Source organism: Falco punctatus (genome assembly GCF_963210335.1).
Source record: "Falco punctatus genome assembly, chromosome: 1".
Taxonomy (NCBI): Eukaryota; Metazoa; Chordata; class Aves; order Falconiformes; family Falconidae; genus Falco; species Falco punctatus.
The window spans coordinates 58,122,387-58,141,295 of NC_137580.1; the positions used below are offsets into that span (position 1 = coordinate 58,122,387).

At 44.7% G+C, this 18,909-nt stretch overlaps 2 protein-coding genes across 5 annotated transcripts in view; one reads left to right on the forward strand and one right to left on the reverse strand.

Annotated features, from left to right (window-relative positions):
- The window catches only part of SCFD2 (sec1 family domain containing 2), a 202,119-nt gene extending 190,184 nt beyond the window's left edge, over positions 1-11,935 (reverse strand). The window contains exon 1 of the mRNA XM_080386071.1: positions 7,609-11,935. Within this exon, the coding sequence (XP_080242197.1) occupies positions 7,609-8,359 (751 nt within the window). The 5' untranslated portion in view covers positions 8,360-11,935. The remainder of the gene's footprint in view (positions 1-7,608) is intronic.
- Positions 11,936-12,034: 99 nt separating this feature from the next.
- The window catches only part of FIP1L1 (factor interacting with PAPOLA and CPSF1), a 42,796-nt gene continuing 35,921 nt past the window's right edge, over positions 12,035-18,909 (forward strand). For 3 of the 4 annotated variants that reach the window (XM_080386083.1, XM_080386085.1, XM_080386084.1), the window contains exons 1-3: positions 12,035-12,676; positions 13,418-13,457; positions 15,741-15,798. In XM_080386083.1, coding sequence (XP_080242209.1) covers positions 12,595-12,676; positions 13,418-13,457; positions 15,741-15,798 — 180 coding nt within the window. In that variant the 5' untranslated portion in view covers positions 12,035-12,594. The remainder of the gene's footprint in view (positions 12,677-13,417; positions 13,458-15,740; positions 15,799-18,909) is intronic. The other variant, XM_080386086.1, reaches the window with a different exon arrangement.

An 18,909-nucleotide genomic window follows, 5' to 3' on the forward strand; every position in this document is an offset into this window, starting at 1 on the left:
TACACAGCATAAATCATCAGTTTGACCACGTTCCAAGAGAAACTTAAAATTCCAGTTGGCAGGTTTTCTTCAATTCAACTGATTTCAAACACACATGCTCTTCTTTCCAATCACAAACTCTCAACACAGGTGCTACAACTGACTTACAACGCATGAAGACTGTGAGCCAAGCTAAGACAGAAAAACATGACACACACTACTGATGATAAAGTTGGAGAGGGGCGCCAGAAATCTGATTGCCTTTAAGTCAGGAACAAGTTGAAGGTATTTGTGTTCTGCCACTTTGGTTATGGTTCAGCTGTCACCACAGGGCTGGACACTAGTGCTGAGCTTAATATTGTTCTCCTGGTCTTACTCAACAGGCGATCAGATTTCTGAAGCCACCGTTGAGAGGCAGGAAAAAGATCTTCCAGGCTGTGGTCCCACTCCATCAAAGTCTGTCCATGTGGCATCCTAACTGCTCTCACTTTTCATTATTTGCTAAGACAGAGGAGGTCTGTTTCAACAGCTGAAGTAGCTTCACATGCTCCATAAATCCAAACAAAGCCCTTAAATCAAGAACATTAGTGGGGTCAGATCATTAACCGCTCTTCGATAAGCAGAAAGTTGTCTCCAGCAAGCTTACAGCAGCCAGGTATCCATTCTGTACAACGACCTCATGGTTTATCAACTATTCTGAATTGTAGAAGTTTAAAAGAGAAGCAAGGATGAAAAGGGAGTAGAAAAGTTAAGTCAAATTCCATGCTGGCAATGCCTCTGTCCACAGAAGGCAAGGCAGGTACACGTGTCCCGCACATGGTAGTACTGCAATATGGACACCTGGCCCCTCAGCTGGATTGAGATTACCAATTTGTTTCACCAGAGATCGTAATAGTAACAGAATGACAGCAACTTTCCTTTCTACCATCCCCAGCCAGATTTAAGACCACTGAATAGATTAAATGAGCTGGGTTGTCTTTGTGACTCCCTAAACCATCTGGTCTCCAAAATCCCTACATTTTCTTACTAGGTCAGTCACTTGTCAGCCACGCTACAGTTATCAACACTCTCAAAGTAACACACAGGGAAAACAGATGGTAATCTTCTGAACCTCCACACCCCGGTACTGGAAGCAACGTCTGTCTCTCCACACTTGCTGCATGCAAGCAACCTTCAGCTAGGCAAGATGTTTCGCTAAACTGAGAACACCTCAAATGCAAATAAACCCACATTAATTATTAACATCCCTCCTTTCTCCTTGGCATAAGGGGAAGTCTCAGCATACTTGAGTCACACATGATCAGCCAGTGCCGTCTCAGTCTCCTTCCCATAGCTGCTCCTCTTTGGAGGCTCCCACAGGTGCTAATGGCTTTTGCTGTGCCTCATCAGATCAAATAGAGATTTTAAAAATTATTATCACCCCTGACCAACTACAAATCAAACAAGGCTGGAAAGACAGTTAAACCTCAAGAGACTATGACAGGAAATCATGAGGAATTGCTTTTCAATTGCACTGACTTCAGCAGGGTGTATGGGACTGATTTCCACCCTCTCCCCTCATCACTTTTGAGGACAGTCAACAGGCCACTCAGCAGCTTCTTATGACCAAGAGCATTCAAGGCAGCTGGCAGTTCTTAATGCTGCCAACATGCACACAGATTGGGTGTTAAAGTGACAAGGAGAAGTTATCTGACCAATGCAAAATAGGAGTCTTCATGCCAGGCTAATATTGAGCCTTGAGGACACAGGAAACCTTACGTATCACACTGTTCTAATTTTACTTTTTCTTTTTATTAGGAGTTACAAACTGAAATACGTGACATTTGATACAGGTTGTAGCTGGCACAACTGGCAAAGTGGACCACTGATTCTTTAACAGCAGCCAGGAACTCATTAACATTCCCCCTCCCCCAGAAAGGCATCAATGACATGGATACAAAAAATATTTTCCTAAACCCATTACCAGCCCTATATTATACCATTTGTACTCTAACTCTTATGTTCTCCTACTGGTTCCACTGCCTGGTTCAAAACCAAAAATAACAAAGAAAAACAGATTTAAGGGGCAAGCACACATTACAGAAGAAACATGAGAGCTTGGGCAATGGGAAGACTTTAAAGTCAGTTGCTAAACATTAGGAGCTTGAATTAGAAAGCAGTTCTACATAGGCAACAACTAAAGCAGCTAATTCCTACCAGGGGCTTTTCCTTCAATCAAAGTTCAAATATAAATCTGTGTGCACCAAAACAGTATGCAAGGTATACCTTGCCCACGCTACCAAGCTTTCTTAACATCTCCTATTTTAACTACTTTGTAGACTAGTTCAGGACCAGTAAATTTGGAAAGATACACGGACCAACCCATCCCAGTTTTCATGTTCAACATTGCACACCCACCCCCTGCTTTTCTGAATAAGCTGACCACTAGAAGATTTTACACTAAAGGACTCTGGTTGGACAATTCACACAATGGAACTTTTATAGGCAATGCATCAGCCCAGTGAGAGCATGGTTTAAAATATTAGAAGGCAGAAATATTTACACCTATTCTGTTAAAAGAAGCTGGATATTTGGAGCTCCATTTCCAAAGCTTATCAGTGTTTTGCCATATTCTTTCATCTAGCATTAGTTTAAGCCAACCTTGTGAAACAGTGCTGGAAATCTGCCTGTATGTTCCCAGCATTCAAGGCAAACTAGAGCATCTTTCTACCTTGCCAAAAGATCGATATTCTCCTTTGTACAGACCAAGAAACAGCAAAGTCATCAGTTATACATCCCACTAGGCTGGCTGTTGAATCTTAAAAACAACAAACAAAAACCCCAAAACAACCAATCATCACCACCAAACAATGACAAGTACCCCCTCCTCCTAAATGCCATAAAAACCTTGAAGCCTAGCAGTAGGAGCACAGAAAACTCGTTTCATTTTTTGCTTATCTCTGTAAGCCCTATATAACAAATTTAATGTCTGAAGCATTTTAAAACCTATTATAAAAATGCGTGTACCTATTTGACAATAGCAGAACCTTTACAAACCACACCACAGCAGAGACTGAACCCTGACCCACAGTGCTGAGTTGACACCACTTTAATATTTTCAGCTGCCATCACTCCTCACAGCTGCAGTCTACAACCTCAAGTAACCATAATAATTTAAGCATCAGTTGCCTCCTGTGTCAAAGCCCCAGCCTGGTTCATAAAAAGGGGACTACTGTACTTTACAGGCCCCAGTATTTATGTTTTCAAGGCTCAGCTTATATGGTAAGGAAGAAAAAAAACCCATGGGTTTGTTTCCTTTAAAAAGACATTAGTGTCAATGCAACCATGTGTCAAGTTCAAAGATGCTGCAATCAAAAAGAGCATGAGTAAAGCATGACGGATGTAAATACAGACAATTACAGTTTAAAACAAAAATTCTTGAAAGGAGATATTAATCAGAACCAGACTTTACCAGAACATCATGGGCCTACTTTAGTCTTCTCTCATCCTCCTCTATGAATAGGATTATGTGGTAGGATAGTTAAGGCACATGCGACTTTCTTATCACTGTGACTGCTTCCAGGAACCAAAAGGGAATAGTACCTACGCTTTGCTGATGAGCACCTGAACTGTGCTTTTTGTACCTGTTGAAAGGCTGAAAACATTACAACCAGCACAAGGGTGTGATGCAAACAAAGATGATGCCTGGCTGACATAAAGAAAGTCAAACCTGAGTTCGCAGCCTTGGCTATGGTGAAACATTCCTGTGATTTTGACCGATACATGCAAAAGCACTAGAGGAAGATGTTGCTGAAATGTCCAGCTTCAACAACACTCATAAAATAACTGCACAGGCATCCCTCTACTATTCATTCTTCTCTGTCTTTTGCTTTCAGTATTGCATTTCAAAATCACCTGCACATGCCAGCGAGTGAGACTTCACGGTCTCCTGCACTTACAACAGCCCACATCTCAAATGCTGCAAAGCACCAAGAGACTAAGGGGAATGCATCAAGCTGTTCTGAACACCAGTATCTGAAAGGTATTAATAAGCTCACAAATGAAAAAGGAAATCTGGGAAGCTGAAAGAACTGCTTCATAGAAGGTGTGAATGCTGGCAAACTAAGAAACACATGGAAGGAGCATGGGGTTACACTATAGCATCACAATGCAAATATTTAGGGGTGTAAATATCAGAGGAGAAAAATAAAGAGGAATTAAGGTGCCAGAGTTAGCTTTGACTTTAACCGGGTATCACTTATCAGAGCACCACTCTAGCTGGGAGGATTTATTCTGCTTTTTAAAGCAAAGGTAGTGAACTTTAAAACACTAAGTAGGCAAACAAAAGCAGCACTACACATATATGGAGATTAAGGACAGCACAAGTCACAAAGTTTTATACAAATTGAATTCAAGAAGTGAACACAAAGTGCTAAGCCTGTGATCTCCCCAGGGCATGCAAACACATGTCCCACCTTCTGGAGCACTGCATTATCTATAAGGTCCTACAACTGCAGGGACAGGCAGTATCCATGCCATCCCCAGCTGAAGCCATGCCACTGCAGCGAGGGCAGCAAGGGCCATAAAAAGATGAACCCTGTTACAGCTCAGCTGAATATTATGCCATACAGGACACAAAGGACAGTTATCTTAGTTCAGTATTTTCCTCTCTATTCATTAAACACAGTATGCATAAGTAATGCTGAACACACACACACACAAAAAAAAAAAGTATTCAATAGAGCCCAATCCAAATTTTAGAGTAATAGCTCAGAAAAGAATCTTTGCTTCATAGAACCTAGAAAGCTAAGGTAGATGCCTTCTGATTTTTCTTACAGAAAAATAATGCCATTTTATATAGGACTAATTATGGCTTTAACTATCATAACAAAGGTAATACCGTTTGACACTGGCACCAGAGGTTCTTTACCAAAATGTACTTAGTAATTCTTCAGTATGTTATTTAAATTTGAAAGTTCTTGGTATTTATTGAAGTACCAGTGTTTTCCTTTAGTTTAGTTGTTTGCAGTTGCAGCACCAGAAAAGGCACTTTTGAGACATTTTGATTTTTACTATTAGAAATCAAATGGTATTACTGAAAACTCTTTGTTATTCTAGCCTAATATCTTACTTGCTCTAGATAAGAATGGAACATGAGCCAAAAATAAAACATCTGTTAGTGCACCTCCTTTAGACATCATCTAGAGCTACCTAAAGCTGTATTCTATCCAAGTCTTCAAGTTAGAAAATATTTGCCTATTCAGATTGACTCAAAGCCAGCTGGCTCTATGCAGTAGCCTCACTTACTCTGAGAGTAGCCCAGCATCTACCCCTAATGAGCTTCCAGATTTTTGAGGAAGTGCTTGGAATATGAAAGCGTTCTCATAATTCATGGATACATATCCATTTCTCATATCTGCAGCCCACATGCTGGATAAAATTCAGGTATCAATAAAACATTTACAAATCAAATACAAAATCTTGCATTTTTAGAGAGGAGAGATTTTAAAAATTGTTTGAAGTGAGTTGCAAATCAGAAAGCCTCTCTCAAAAACTTCCACACCAAGCCAGAAACTTGCAGATAGGAAGCTTTAACTTTTATAAAACAAAAGGCTGAATCCAGCAGACTCATTCACCTGAAGGCCAAGCAGTGGAGTCAGAGGTATGGGGCCAGGGGAGAGAGTATATAAAAGGCTGAATACACCTAAGAAAATTAAGGTTTCAGGTACAACTTAATTTTATAATTTCCCACTTGACAACTGATGTCACAACTTAAATGCTGTTCTTTTTATGTACTTTTTACTGCACAATTTATAGCAAACCAATGAAACAAATCTTACTGTGTGGCACTAAATTCAGGTCCAAGTAATGCTTTACCTCTGAAATTCTCTAGATTTTTCTTTCTTCTGTTTGCACTGTACTTGATGGCATGAGTATGGTATCATGTTTGAAGCACTGAAAGGCTTCAATGAAATTGTCAATGAATTCCAGAGACGTTTGTTGGTAACCAAAAAATAGCTGTATGAAGGAAGGGATCTTGGTTTCAGTTACAGATACTGAAAAGAGTATATTCCTAAAAAATTGAATAGTTTCTTATCCTGACTACAAGAGCTTTCATGTATGCCCTCCAAAGCTGCCCCACCACTGCCCTGATGTTTTCTCCAAAAAAACTGCTCCTACTGAAGTATGAAATCCCAGACTTCACTTCCCAGGTTTAAGCTGGTACCAATTATCTCTCTTCATGCCTCCTCAACAGTCTCCCTGTCAGGCAGCTCCAACAGCACCCACAATTTCCAGTTCCTTTTCTTGGTTTTAATTCTTCCCACCACCCGACTGCATAAATTCTTGTCCAATTTCACTGGTTCCCACCCCAAACGGGCACTCCTCTCACAGTTTCAAGGCTCTTCATCCAAGTCCATTCTCCTGCAGTCTTCCCAGCAATCCTCCCAACTATAGCACAGCATTAACCACACAGATGCATAGCTGCTCTTCAGCACATTGTTGACAGCTATGAACCCTATAACAGTACAAGATTACACAAAGCCAAAATGGCAGGTGAGGGAGAAGACAGAAGATAATTCAGAAACAGATGAGCTGTAGGTACAACATTGTGCCAAGCACTTGCTATGAAACATGTGGTGGCAAAATACTGACCTGAATTACTGTCTATAGGTAATGGAAACAAACAAAACCAGGCCCACACACTCTATATGTGAGCAGATACATACGACAGGGTGAGCAAATGCATCCACTCCTATATCAATTATTCTCCAAGTTTACCATTTCTTCTGAAGGATGGTTATTCTAGAAGCGAGACCCTGATGCAAAGTTTTTCTGAGCCACTGGCCCAGCACCTTGCTGGTGACTCGTTCCCTCAGTCTTTCCCCTTCTGCCCTGTAAATACCACACCTTACCAGCTTAAAAGACTTTACCTCGCTTAACAAGCTTTCACATTGATTACAATACTTGACATGTTATTTCTGATTGTTTCCCAGTGGACTCTCATACCACCCTCTACACTTCTCAGCTTTCGCATCAATTCTGCATTAATTTGCAGTATTATATCTACCATATGGTTCATTCTTATGCTCATTTGCTTCCCAGAAAGTGTCATATAAACAGTTCTGTGTTGTTTTCATTCAGAGATAATGTTTTGCAAGTTAACAACACCAGCCATGTGCAAACCCAAGTATGATGCATGGCATATAAAAACCATATACATATACACAACACACACAGGCAGACAGGCACTTTCAGGCATATAGATATAACTATATCTACACAAGACAGCTGCAGTACCAAGGGTGAGCTGGTACTGGAAAATGCTTTGCAGTAATCCACTAGGCACAGCCTGAAACACACAGACCATTTCCTTCTCACCATGGGATGACACACAGACACAGCCAATTCTAGCTCACAGCAAAGTGAAAGTGTCAGAAACAAACCCTTGCGTTCCCAGCAGAGCCCTCTGCTTCGTTCTTTTGGTTTCCGTGACCCACTAGGGAGCACGGACGTGTGAGCAACCACCACGGCCACAGTGTTAAATACACTCCCAGGCCACGAGGACTCCCGCAACTATCTGTAACCTTCCTGATGGGGCGGATGCAGGCCCACAAGGACGACAGCCCCCTCCAGCAGTGGATTTCTTACCAGCAAGGTCCAACGTCCTGTCCACGAAGACGATGGAGGCCTTGTTAGTGGCCATTCTCCTCCGGTTCCTGGCTGGGGCATAGCTTGCCAGCTCAGCGGCGACAATCCTGCTGAGGGCCCCCACGGCGAAGCTCTCCTCCCGCAGGCCCAGGGCGGTGAAGAGCGCGTCGAGCTCGCCCACCAGGGCCCGCACCGCCGCCCGCAGCTCGGCCGGCAGGGCACCCAGCCCGAGCTCCGCGGGGCCGGGCCCGCCGAGGCCGGGCAGAGGCGGGAGGAGCGCCGTCAGGCCGGGCAGCAGCCAAAGCTCCGCCGAGACGGGCGCCAGGAGCGGCGGGCTCCGCAGCACCACCTCGGCGCTGCCGCCCTCGCCCATCCACCGCCGCAACGTCTCCTCCAGCTCGGCCGGGCCGCCGCCCTCCGCCTCGCCGCCGGACACCAGCGTGCAGTGCCGCACGGCGCCCTGGCCCAGCACTCCGCGCACGGCGGCGGCTGTGCCGCCCCGCAGCGCCCCGCTCACCACAAAGACGACGCGGGCCGCCCCCGCCGCCCCGGCCGCCTCTCCCGCCTCAGCGGGCAGCGCCCTGACGGCCAGCGCCCCCGCCGCCAGCAGCTCGCCCGCCCCGCCGCTGCCCCAGTGCAGCGCCTCGGCGGACGCCGCGTCCAAGAAGACGACGGCCCGTCGCGCCCTGGTGAGCACGGGCTCCCAGGCCTGCCGGCACACCCGCCGCAGCTCCGGCACCGGCACCGCCATGGCAGCGGCCAGCGCTGACAGCCGCAGCACAACACACCGCACGTGGCCCGCGCGCCGGCGGCGCCGCGCGATGACGTCGAGGACGCTGGTTGGCTGCCCACTGGCGGGAGGGGCGGGAGGGGCGGGCGGTGTCACCGCTCCCCCATGGCGGAGGCGTGGTTGGGGGTAGCGGCGTGTGCGCGGGGAGGGAGCGGTCCGGGAGGCTGCGGCGGGGTTAGCGGTGCCGGCGAGGCCTTTCCTCTGGCCGCTGGGGCTGTGTGGTACGGTGTGGTGCCCGCCCCCAAGGCCGCTGCAACCTGGGCGCCTGCCGAGGGACTGCCCGTGCAGCGCTCCTGCTGCCCGCTCTGGGACCTGGTGTCCCCCGGGCTGGCCGCGGCCTGCTCTGCCGCCCAGGGCTGTTACACCGCCAGAGCAGCAGCAGGGATAGGCCTCTGGGAGGGGAGAGGGTAGGGGGCTCTTCTTTTTGCTGACAGTGCCAAATCCTGACAAACCTTAAAATGTTTCTGTCACCTACCGTCTGTATTAGGAGCTCTGCCGCAGCCTGTAGCCCTGGACAGTGCTGGGAAGCAGGGCTGGCCACCCGCAGGTGAGGCTTGCCCTGGCATTTCCCTGAAAAGGCTGGGAGCTCCTTTGGTCTTGCTCCTGGTAAGTGTTAACAGAACTCAGTGTCACTGTTAATGTGCAGCACCAAAGCGGTGTCTTTGTTACACAGAGAGAACAATTGTTCCGCTCATACTTCTTCAAACGTACAACACTGGAAAGGTAAACCTTCCATCACCAATCCCTGTCCTATAATTTTGTATTTCTTGTGTTAGTATTAACAAATCTGGTGGTTGATGAACTAGCCTCAATAAATGTTATCTTAAATGCAACTTCTATGATACACAGTTGGAGACACAAAAAATTAATCCCATTCTCCTTTAAAAAGCTCTTGATCTCAAAATCAGTTTTAAAGCTATCTAGAAAAAATGCCATAATATGTATCTACAGTTTCCTCTCCCCAGAGAAGCGACGGCTCGCTTGCAAATCTGTGTCCTACACTGAATTTCACTAGGGCAACCTCCTTAGCACAGAATGAGGTATGTGCTTTTTCTGACGTAGCGGGATTATCAGCAATAGCAAAAGGATAAATTGCTTAATTAGCTCATCTACTATCTTAACAGGTCTTTTTAGGTCCTTGCAGGTTTGGCTGGTTTCAGAACATGGAAAAATGAGTAATGTGGAATCACCAGACTTCCAGTAATGAAATTAAACCCTTTCCTTCCAGTCTGCACCATGTACATTCCTACCCCAATGCCTTCTTCCAAGCTCAGACTTACATCTTTGTGCTGTTCCAGCCCCAATCTGTTATTCTAACCTCAGGGCATATAACTTCATGATGCTATAAAAATATGTAAATTAATAATCTCAACTATTTTGATTTGAAAAATGAGTGCCAAGAAAGGATTGAGGATTGTTAACCACTGGGCCCCTGGATTTACTCACAAGTAGAATTATCCTCCTTTCAGACTGAATTACCTCAGAGATTATGTATCTCTGAGCTCTTGCTTTATGCTTGAGTGCCCTGGACAAACGCTAGATATATTATGGCTTGTCCAGCTCTTCAGTTACCATTTTTAAAAGGCTGAGGGTTTTTTTCAGATGTATTGTCAAAACAGCAGATGCCTTTTTAAGAAAACAAATAACTTTTTTACTTTATAAATACTTTATAGATTTCAATAATTCTGCATAGGCCAATGTTGAGAAAAAGGATTACTAGCCAGAAGACAAAATGAGTTAATCAGTTTAAAGCACAGTAGTTAAATTGCAAAACAAAATTATTGAAGTAGTTTTTACAGCTTATTTTATCCCATGTGCAAATTTACAACTACTGTGTTAGAAAAAGAACCGTCTTAAAAGGGTTCTGTAAACTTGGTATCTTGTGCGTTTCTGGAATGTAACCGGTGAGTTGTTTACGCAGCTCACAAAGATGTTGTCTTTGGTCCTCAACCTTTTCACTGCTCAGGGCCTTAGGAGTAGCCTTTTTTTCACACCCCAACTGCTGTTCCCCCTCTGTGCAGCAGCAGGAGAAATTTCCAGAGGCCAGGACTGGTAAGAGTTCTTACCTTTGAGCAGAATCTAGGCCAGCACACTATCCTTGGAAGCAAAGCTGGAAACAGGTTCAGAGCACCCTCTGTCCAACCAGAGACAGAGGTGGGTAAAGATCTTCCTGGGGGAAGTGGAAGGTTTGCAACTATTTTCTAGACTTAGCCTTCTTGGGTCAGCTTCCCATGGTCAAGCTGTTCAAGATGGATTTTCACATCACCACCAGCTCAATGTGACATCTATTTAAAGGTTTCTACAAGGAAAATGCTCTGAGGATCAGCATTGATGTATTTTAAGAGATTTTATGTTCTACACCTACTCATGACTTCTCTTTGTGGTGTTTTCCACAAATGTCTTTTCTTTCTTTTTCCTTGTGTCTGCAATCGAAGGAAACTATTATGAGTTCTACCATGTCATTTAATGTTGGCCTGATGTGTGTGAAATGGCCAAGTAAACAGAAAAGGAATGAAAATTAAGACAGACACTAATGCCCAGTAAGAAGTACTACAATACAAATTTGTTTTATGAGAAACAAGCATCTAGAAATGTTTTGGGTAAAAAACACCTTTGTTGGCTCCACTACTACGTGTCTAAAAAGTGGAATTGCATGATGAAATCCTATCCGGTTATACCACATAATTAATGATCTGTACATGACACCCAAACACTTAATTTCACAGGCAAAACAATGCCTTTTGAGTCAGTAGTTTGTTCATGTGAACTCTAGTGAAATGTCATGCCATATATGAAACTTTAAAACAAGGTTCTCTATGCAGACAATTAAAATAAGGTTTCCCCACCCATAGTTGCGAGATGTTTACAATACAGTCACGTCCTCTAGTCTGATTTTTTACAAGCTGTCCTGCTGTGAAAGAGGGTTCCCTGTTTTAGTTATGACAAATATCCTAACATTCTGAAGGCTCATTTGTACACGCAACTGGTCAAATCTTGTGTTGACAGTTGTTGTTTCTTAAATTTTCTCATGAATCTTGTAGTTGTTCATGCAGCATTCACAGATGTAAAATGAGAAATCAGTAAAAACAGCTTGCTATTTCCCACCACTTCTGAAATAGCACAATTTCTTCATGAAATGCTCAGTTACGCTCTAGAATATTCATAGCACGCTATGCATGTTAAACTCTTGCAGGAGCTAAAAATAAGATTATGCAATTTGTGGAGAAAAAAAACAACCAACACATATAAAGAGTTGTTAAGCTTAAAATATTACATCCAGCTGGGAGAGTCCCTGAGCTGAGAGCTAGGACAGAACTAGTAGAAGAGGCAGCGTGTTTATCCTGTGGTTATGCTCCCCCCTGGCAGCTGCCATCAGCCGCCAGTAGAAGCACGGCACTGGACTGACTGTACGTGTGTTCGGCCAAGTCCTGCTTCTGGAGGTGGGCGAGGATGTCCTGGAGGAGATCGCCACGCTGCCGGTGAGCCCTGCTGAGGGGCGGACCGGCCTTCGGGGATGCAGAAGAGCACAAGGACCGCCGAAGGCAGCAGAGACAAAGGGCAGCCAGAGGAAGGAAAGGCGGCTCCGGCCGGCACGCCGCGCCTCGGGAGCGGGGGGAAGGCACCGCCGAGGTGAGTCCCGGCGACGGGCAGCGCACAGAGCGGGGCCGGGCCGTGCGAGCGCGGCCCGGGCAGCGGGGCCGGCAGTCCCCGAGCTGGGCCCGGCCTGGCCGCACGGCCGCTCCCCTTTCCCCTCCGGCCCGGCCCGCTCCTCCCGCGGGCTGCCAGGAGGCCCCTCCGCTTCTCCCCACTCATGGCCCCCGGCCCGGGAAGGCCCCTCGGGGAGCGAAGGCCGCCGCGCCGCTCCCGGCCCCGGCCCCCCGCCGGCCGGCCTCCCTGCGCGGCCGGGCGCCGCCGGGCCGCCCCCCGCATGCCCGTGCCCAGGGCGCCGCGGGGCCGGGCCGGGCCCGCTTCCTGTGCGTGTCACTCACTCGGCGGGGGAGGGGAAGCGCCGAGCAGGCGGCGGCTCCTCCGCGAGCGGTGGCGTTGGGCCGGGCGGGCGCTCGCAACCCCCCGGCTGCCGCGTGGTCGCGGCCTGAGGCGCCGGCGGAGGCCCGGGGCGGCGCGGCGGTGCTGCCCAGCGGCGGGAGGCCCCGGCGCGGCCGGGCCTGGGCTCTCGCGTCCCGCGGGAGGCGGCCATGTCTACCGGCGAGGTGGAGCGGCTCTCGGCAGACCTCGGCGGGGCTGCTGGGGACGAGGAGGAGGAGTGGCTCTATGGCGGTACGGACCTTCCCAGACCCTTGGCCCACCACCACCCCCCATGCCGGCCCGGCGCTCTGCCCCTCCGCGGCGGCAGAGGGGTGCGTGTGGGGGCGGGTAGGCCGCGGCGTGCGCCGCTCGGCCAGGCCGGCCCGTGGCTGACGGCGGCCGTTTAAGAGGGTCCCCCCAGTTCCGCCACCCCTGCGGCTGCTCAGTCCCCTCCTCCTGGCCGGCCCTCCAGCGGTGCCGTCCCGGGCCTGTGCGCGGCCCCCTCGCCGCCGCCGCGCCGGTGGCTCCCTGCCCCCTCCCCTGCGGGCGCTCGGCTCCCGGGCTCTGGGGCGCTGCAGGGCTCCCGGCCCCTCTGCCCCGGCCGCGCTGGGCCTCGGCGGCGAGAGGCCGCCCGCGCCCCGGCCCCACACGCACCCCCGGCGCGGCCGCGCCGCTCCCAGAACCCCCCTGCCCGGCCTCCCCGCGGTGAAGTACTAAAGCAGCCTTGACCTTTTAGGCGTAAACTTTCTTTACAACTACGGGCTTTCTTTACATAATGAAACCTGTAAACTGAACCCTGCTCGTGCGGTGGACCTGTCAGTACAGAGCTCTGGGAGGGCTCGGGTCTGCTCGCCTGATGTCACAATTGAAACGTTATGAAAATGTCTCAGTAGTAAACTGAGGAGTTACCTAAATAATCTGCCTGGCAAGGTATCTGCCACAGTTTGTATTCAGGGGATTTTATTCTTAACGACTGTGTTTTTCTTTTGGTAGATGAAAATGAAGCAGAGAGACCAGAGGAAGAAAAAGCTAGGTGAGTATCTTGACACCTTAGCATGTCTGCACAAAACCTGTATTCGTTACGTTCTTCTGCATAGCTGCTTGAAAGCCCCTTGCACCTGAACATGCTCTGGTGTCTTTGAAAACCCTCTTAAGATACTGTGTTTGGCCTGCTAGAATGACCTGGCTTTTCTGTGAAATGGTTTTACCTGTGAAATTGGGACTGTTGGGTATGAAATTTATTTCAAGTTTTAACTGTATGGACAGCAATAGCCTCTCACAAAATGCCAACAGTTCTTTTATTTCTGCAATCATTGTGCCTTGCAGTCTTAGTAATGGATCAGGACTTCATTTGTTCTAGATAATTTAGACATTAAAAGACAGCCTGTCTCCCAAAGAGTTTACAATGGAGTTACAAAAGGAGGAATACAAGAAAGCAGTGGAAGATCACTAGCCAGCTTGACATGCAGGTCACGTAACACATCTGCTTGGGATTGTGGAGTTGGTTTCTTTATTAGTAAGAGAGTATTTGAAAGAAATTTAGAAAAGCTTTGGAAGTATTTGGGGAAGCCTGCCTGAATTATAAGGAGCTGTATGAGAGAAGGCACAAAGATGCTTCTTTAAATGTCTAGCTAAGTTGATGGAGGTCAGTAACAAGGACGGGCTAGAAATAGGAAGGAGTCTCTCGTACTGAATGAAAGAAGTCTCCCATTTGGTAAACTATGGAAATTATTGATTGTCAAAATACATTTGCAAAATAAAAAGGGGAAGTCAGTGCAAGTAAACATGTGTTGTCATTTTCTCTAAATGCATCCAGTCAACAAAGACTTTTTTTCAATGAGAACTCTTGATTTTAGTTATTCTTGGTGGAGTTCTGGTCTGTAAGCTTGCTCAGTTGCCTTTTTGAACTGATGTCAACTTTTGACAGGCACAGTGCAATACAGCAGTAGTGACCTCCAACACTTGACTACATATGATACCCTTTTGAAGTGGCTACTAGATGCAATTATTTGGTTCCCATTAGTTCTTGTAGTAAGAAACAAAGTTGTTTCCTGTCACCTTTTCCATGTCACTTAACAGTTTTCTAGACCCATGTCGCCTTTGTCTTAAATTGTCTCTTTTCCAAGACAAAGAATTCTATGTATTTGCTCTTTATTTGGAAGCTATTCCATATTAATTGATTCCTTGTTCTCAGTTACCTTTACCTGTTGTTTAAGAAAATTATTTGCATGGGAACTGAAATTAACCTTATAAACAGTGTTTTTACACCAGTTTCTGGCCAGTAGTGTCTAGTTTGGTGTTTGGCTGCCTCAATACATAGTTATTGGACTAAAAATCATAACAAATGGTAGCGTATGTGTCTTATGAGTTGTGTTTGGAACTCTTGAAGTGTGGTGGCAGTTCACCTCTTAAAAGTTCTGTTTTCTGGCCTCTCAATTTTGGCATTCTTTGTATATATAAAAAATGTGAGGTTTTATTCAGGTTTTCTAACTAGTCTGTCATTTTACTGGGACCATACCTGGGCTGTGTTGGGTTTTGGTGCAGTGCTCATGAGTGGGTATTTTGCCAACAGAAGATGGAATCAAAATTATTCTGTTCGATAAAAATGAACAGTTGCTCACTCCATTTGAGAAATATCTTTTTGGTGAAACAGTGTTGTTTCTAAATAGCTCCTTGCTTACACTGCTATTTGTGGTGCAACACTGTATAAGAAACAGCAGTAGGTAAGCCCAGTGACACAGCTCATTTGCATGGATTTGGCAGTGCTGGTCATTTTAGATGGACCAGTAGTTTTAAAAATTTTACAGTGTTCAGTCTACAGTTAAAATATAATTGAGTTCATCATTGAATCATAGCTATTCCATATGGTGGAAGAAAATTTCACAATGCAGATGTGGGAATTCTGATTTAGTGCAACATTACCTATAGGTATTTAAGTGTTTTTTCCATTATGTCTTTGAAAAGTGTCAGTCTGTAGGGAAAAAACCCCAAACCTGTTATTCTTCCTTTATATATTATGAAAGATTTCACTTTGATTTCAAAAGAGGATCCAAGTGTAGTGCCTTATTACTTCTAACTATTCTACAAGCATCCAGTTACTATGAGTTATGATAGCTACTTATTATCCTGCTAATAAAAGGGTTTATTCATGGAGATTTTTTTAATATTTTTTTTTTAATTAATGCAGAAGATAGCTGGAGCTTTGGCTGTTCTCTGGAATGATGTGGCAAGGCTTTTTTCATCATTAGCTCACGCATCTGAAATAATATATGCATAAATACCTAGTTTCATCTTTTCCTGTTTGTTTCTGTTTAAGTGCTCCACCCCCACCTGGAAATGAAGAGGAAGCTGCAGAAAATGGCGTTGTGAAAACGGTAGTTTTAAATGTGTTTTTGAAATACTGCTTTAATTTGTTTTGATTTATGGGGTATTCATAATTTGGCTAGGATTTATAATTAAATGAATTAATGCGTAAGTGTATGCCTTTGATTTTTTTAAATATTTTTTTTTCTGAAAGGTGTTTGACACTGTCTGCACATACTCTGTAGAAATTACTATATCAAATTTCCAGCTGCAGTCTACTTTTTAAATGTAACGCACACAAGATAAATTAATGGTACTTCCAGGTTTTTTTGGGGGGAAGACAGTGCTTCAAGACAGCTGTGTCTTCTCAGAGACATCCTTTTCAAAATGATACTGTCTCTGTTTTTCCTCACTGATAGGGAAATAAAATTCTGTGATTATTTTTCTTTTTTGGAAGTGGTAAACAGTCAGCATTTGCAGAACTGTGGAAATATGGGTCAAGAGATGAGTTACACGTGCCTTACAGAGGCAACATAATAGACTTGTTTGGTAGTCTTCGGTGTTCAGTATGTCTTATAATTTGTCTTAGTATGATGAAGGAAAGGACCAGGAAATGAGATTTGCAGTTGCAATGATGATAAAAGGCCTCAGTGAATGGGAGCAGTTTAAATTTGTTCTATGAAAAAGATTGTAACTTAACTGGAATTTTTTTAGCTGTTGTCTTGCAAAAACTCTCTTAAGTGATGCAGAAACCAATATCATGGTATTTGTGCAAGTTTTAAGGACTGGCCCCTCAACAGTATATTTTTTTTCAGTAAGATTAATACTTTAATTATGAAAGATTACAACTTATTTAAAGTCGGGGGAAAAAAACTTACCAAACCTTAAAAAACTTATTTTAGTTGTTTAAACTGAAAAGCTCTTTTAAGTGCACCAAAGGCTTTTTGTCTTGATGCTAATACTGTATGTGGGCAGTAGATTTAATGTTAGGTACAATGAGACAGTAGCATACTTTTTTGGACTTGCTTATTTTAAAATACTTCTGAAAATCCTCATTGGTGCTGCTCCCTTGTACTTGCACATCTTTGTATTTTTAACCTACAGAAAACCTAGCTTTGTTAGGATATCATTAGAACATCTCTGTAAATTGAGAACTTCATGGTAAAAGGTGCACATGAAGGGTCAGCAGCAACCTGGAAAAATGGTGTTCAAGTTGGTTGAATAAGAAAAGGTGAATATTTCTGTGAGGAGGGAACTAAGAAGTCATTGCTTATAAGTTTTGGTTGAAAAGGTGCATGCTCCAGCCAAAATTTTATTTTCTGTTTGATGCATTTATAATGGTGCTGTACTGTGTGGGTTTCCTGGTGTGTGAGAGAATGGTGAACTTGTACTTCTCAGCTGTGCAGCACTAGAAAACTGTCTTCTGTCTTCAGTTGCCATTTACAGAGTAGTTATATTGATCTGGACTCCCTCCCACCCACCCTTGATTAGACTCTTAATTGTTATGTAAATTATCTTGTATGGCAAGGATGAACTGCACTCCAACACTTTATCTTTTGTGCAGTTGCTTATTTTTGTCTACTTTATGTACCAGGCAAGTTAATAGACAGTACGACAGATAAAGGCTAGAGCTTGGCTGTGCTTGTGTAACTGCAGGCTCCCTGGGCAGGATCAACTTGGCTTTCATACGTTCAATCTCTAGCTGAAGGACTCAACAAGTATGTGGATAAGGGTGATCTGGTTGATAAAGTTCACTTGGATTCCACAAGGTTTTTGAAGAAGTTCCTCACCAGAGGATTTTAAGAAAACTAAGCAGCTATAGAATGAGTCCCACATGGATAATTGATGCATTAAAAAAAATTAGAGGGTAGAAGTCAAAGTTAAATTTTCACAGGAAAGAATGTTGCCTCCAATGAGGTTCTCTGCAATGTTGTGCATAACTTGTGCTGTTTAATGTGTTTATAAATTACTTTTATAATTTATATAAATTATAAGGGGTAAGTTGTGGGATCATGAGTTTACTGATATCAAAAAATATCTATGAAGAGCTGACTAGTTAATAAATGGTTATTGAAATTCTGCGTAGAATAAGAATAATTAGGTTAATGGGAGGAAAAACAGGTTTACAAATAAAATGGTCGTCTCTGAGCTGATCATTATGACTTAGGAGGGATGCATTAAGTTATGTAGAAGGTTCTATGATACTGATGATTAAGTGCTTCTCTGGAGTCTAAAAAGCAGTCAAATCTTGAGGTGCAGCAGAAAATGAATAGAGAATAAAATGAAAGATATCTTTATGCCATAAATCCGTGGTTCAGTTGCACTCTGAATTGTGTGCCGTTCTGTTCCCCTCATGCCGTAAAGGCTTTACTTCACCTGACAGAAGTTGAAAGAGGAGCAGCAAGAGTAATAATCAAGGTAGCTTCCGTAAAGGAATGGCTGAGTAGGTAGGCATACCTGGAAGACAGGCATGCATAGGTTATGATGGAGGTCAACAAAATCATGTATGGAAACTATAACACAGTCCCTTCCATGTGAGAACTGGGACTGTTAAATGAAAATTGTAGGAGCCAGGATGAAAACAAATAAAATAGGTTGACTCTTCCTGCAGTAGACAGTACTGTGGAAATCCCTGCCAAAGAGAGTGTCACTGCTGGGAGCTTATATAGAAAGTCCAGGGGAAGTCTGGGCAAGTACTTGAGAGAAAGATCATTGGAGGTTACTAAATAGACAAACTTTAACTGGCTTAGGAAATGCCCTGAGCTGGTAGTAATCGGCAGCTGAAAGAGTGTGAGGGAGCAGCATCATATGTGTTTGCCCTGTTTTTTCCCTCTGCTGTGGTCTCTGGAAGGGGAAAACCAAACCAAACCACTAAACACACCTGAAACAGTGAACTAGATGAACTCCTGGTATGAACTGGCATGACTGTTTTATTTACTAGCAAGACTGAACGCTGTGGGACAGAACAGCATGCAGTGTGCTCTTGTATCTCATTTTTTCAGCCTGTTCACTGAATAATCTCAAGTATTTATATAGTTTACTGATGGTAGGAACTGAATAGATTTGTCTGAAGTGTAGTGTTCATCTACAACTGGAAAAACATTTATTAGAGTTACTCTGGTTATATAATTCAGGATGGCAAGAAGCTCCTGTATATCTTGTAAGTTCTTTCCTGAGTGGCA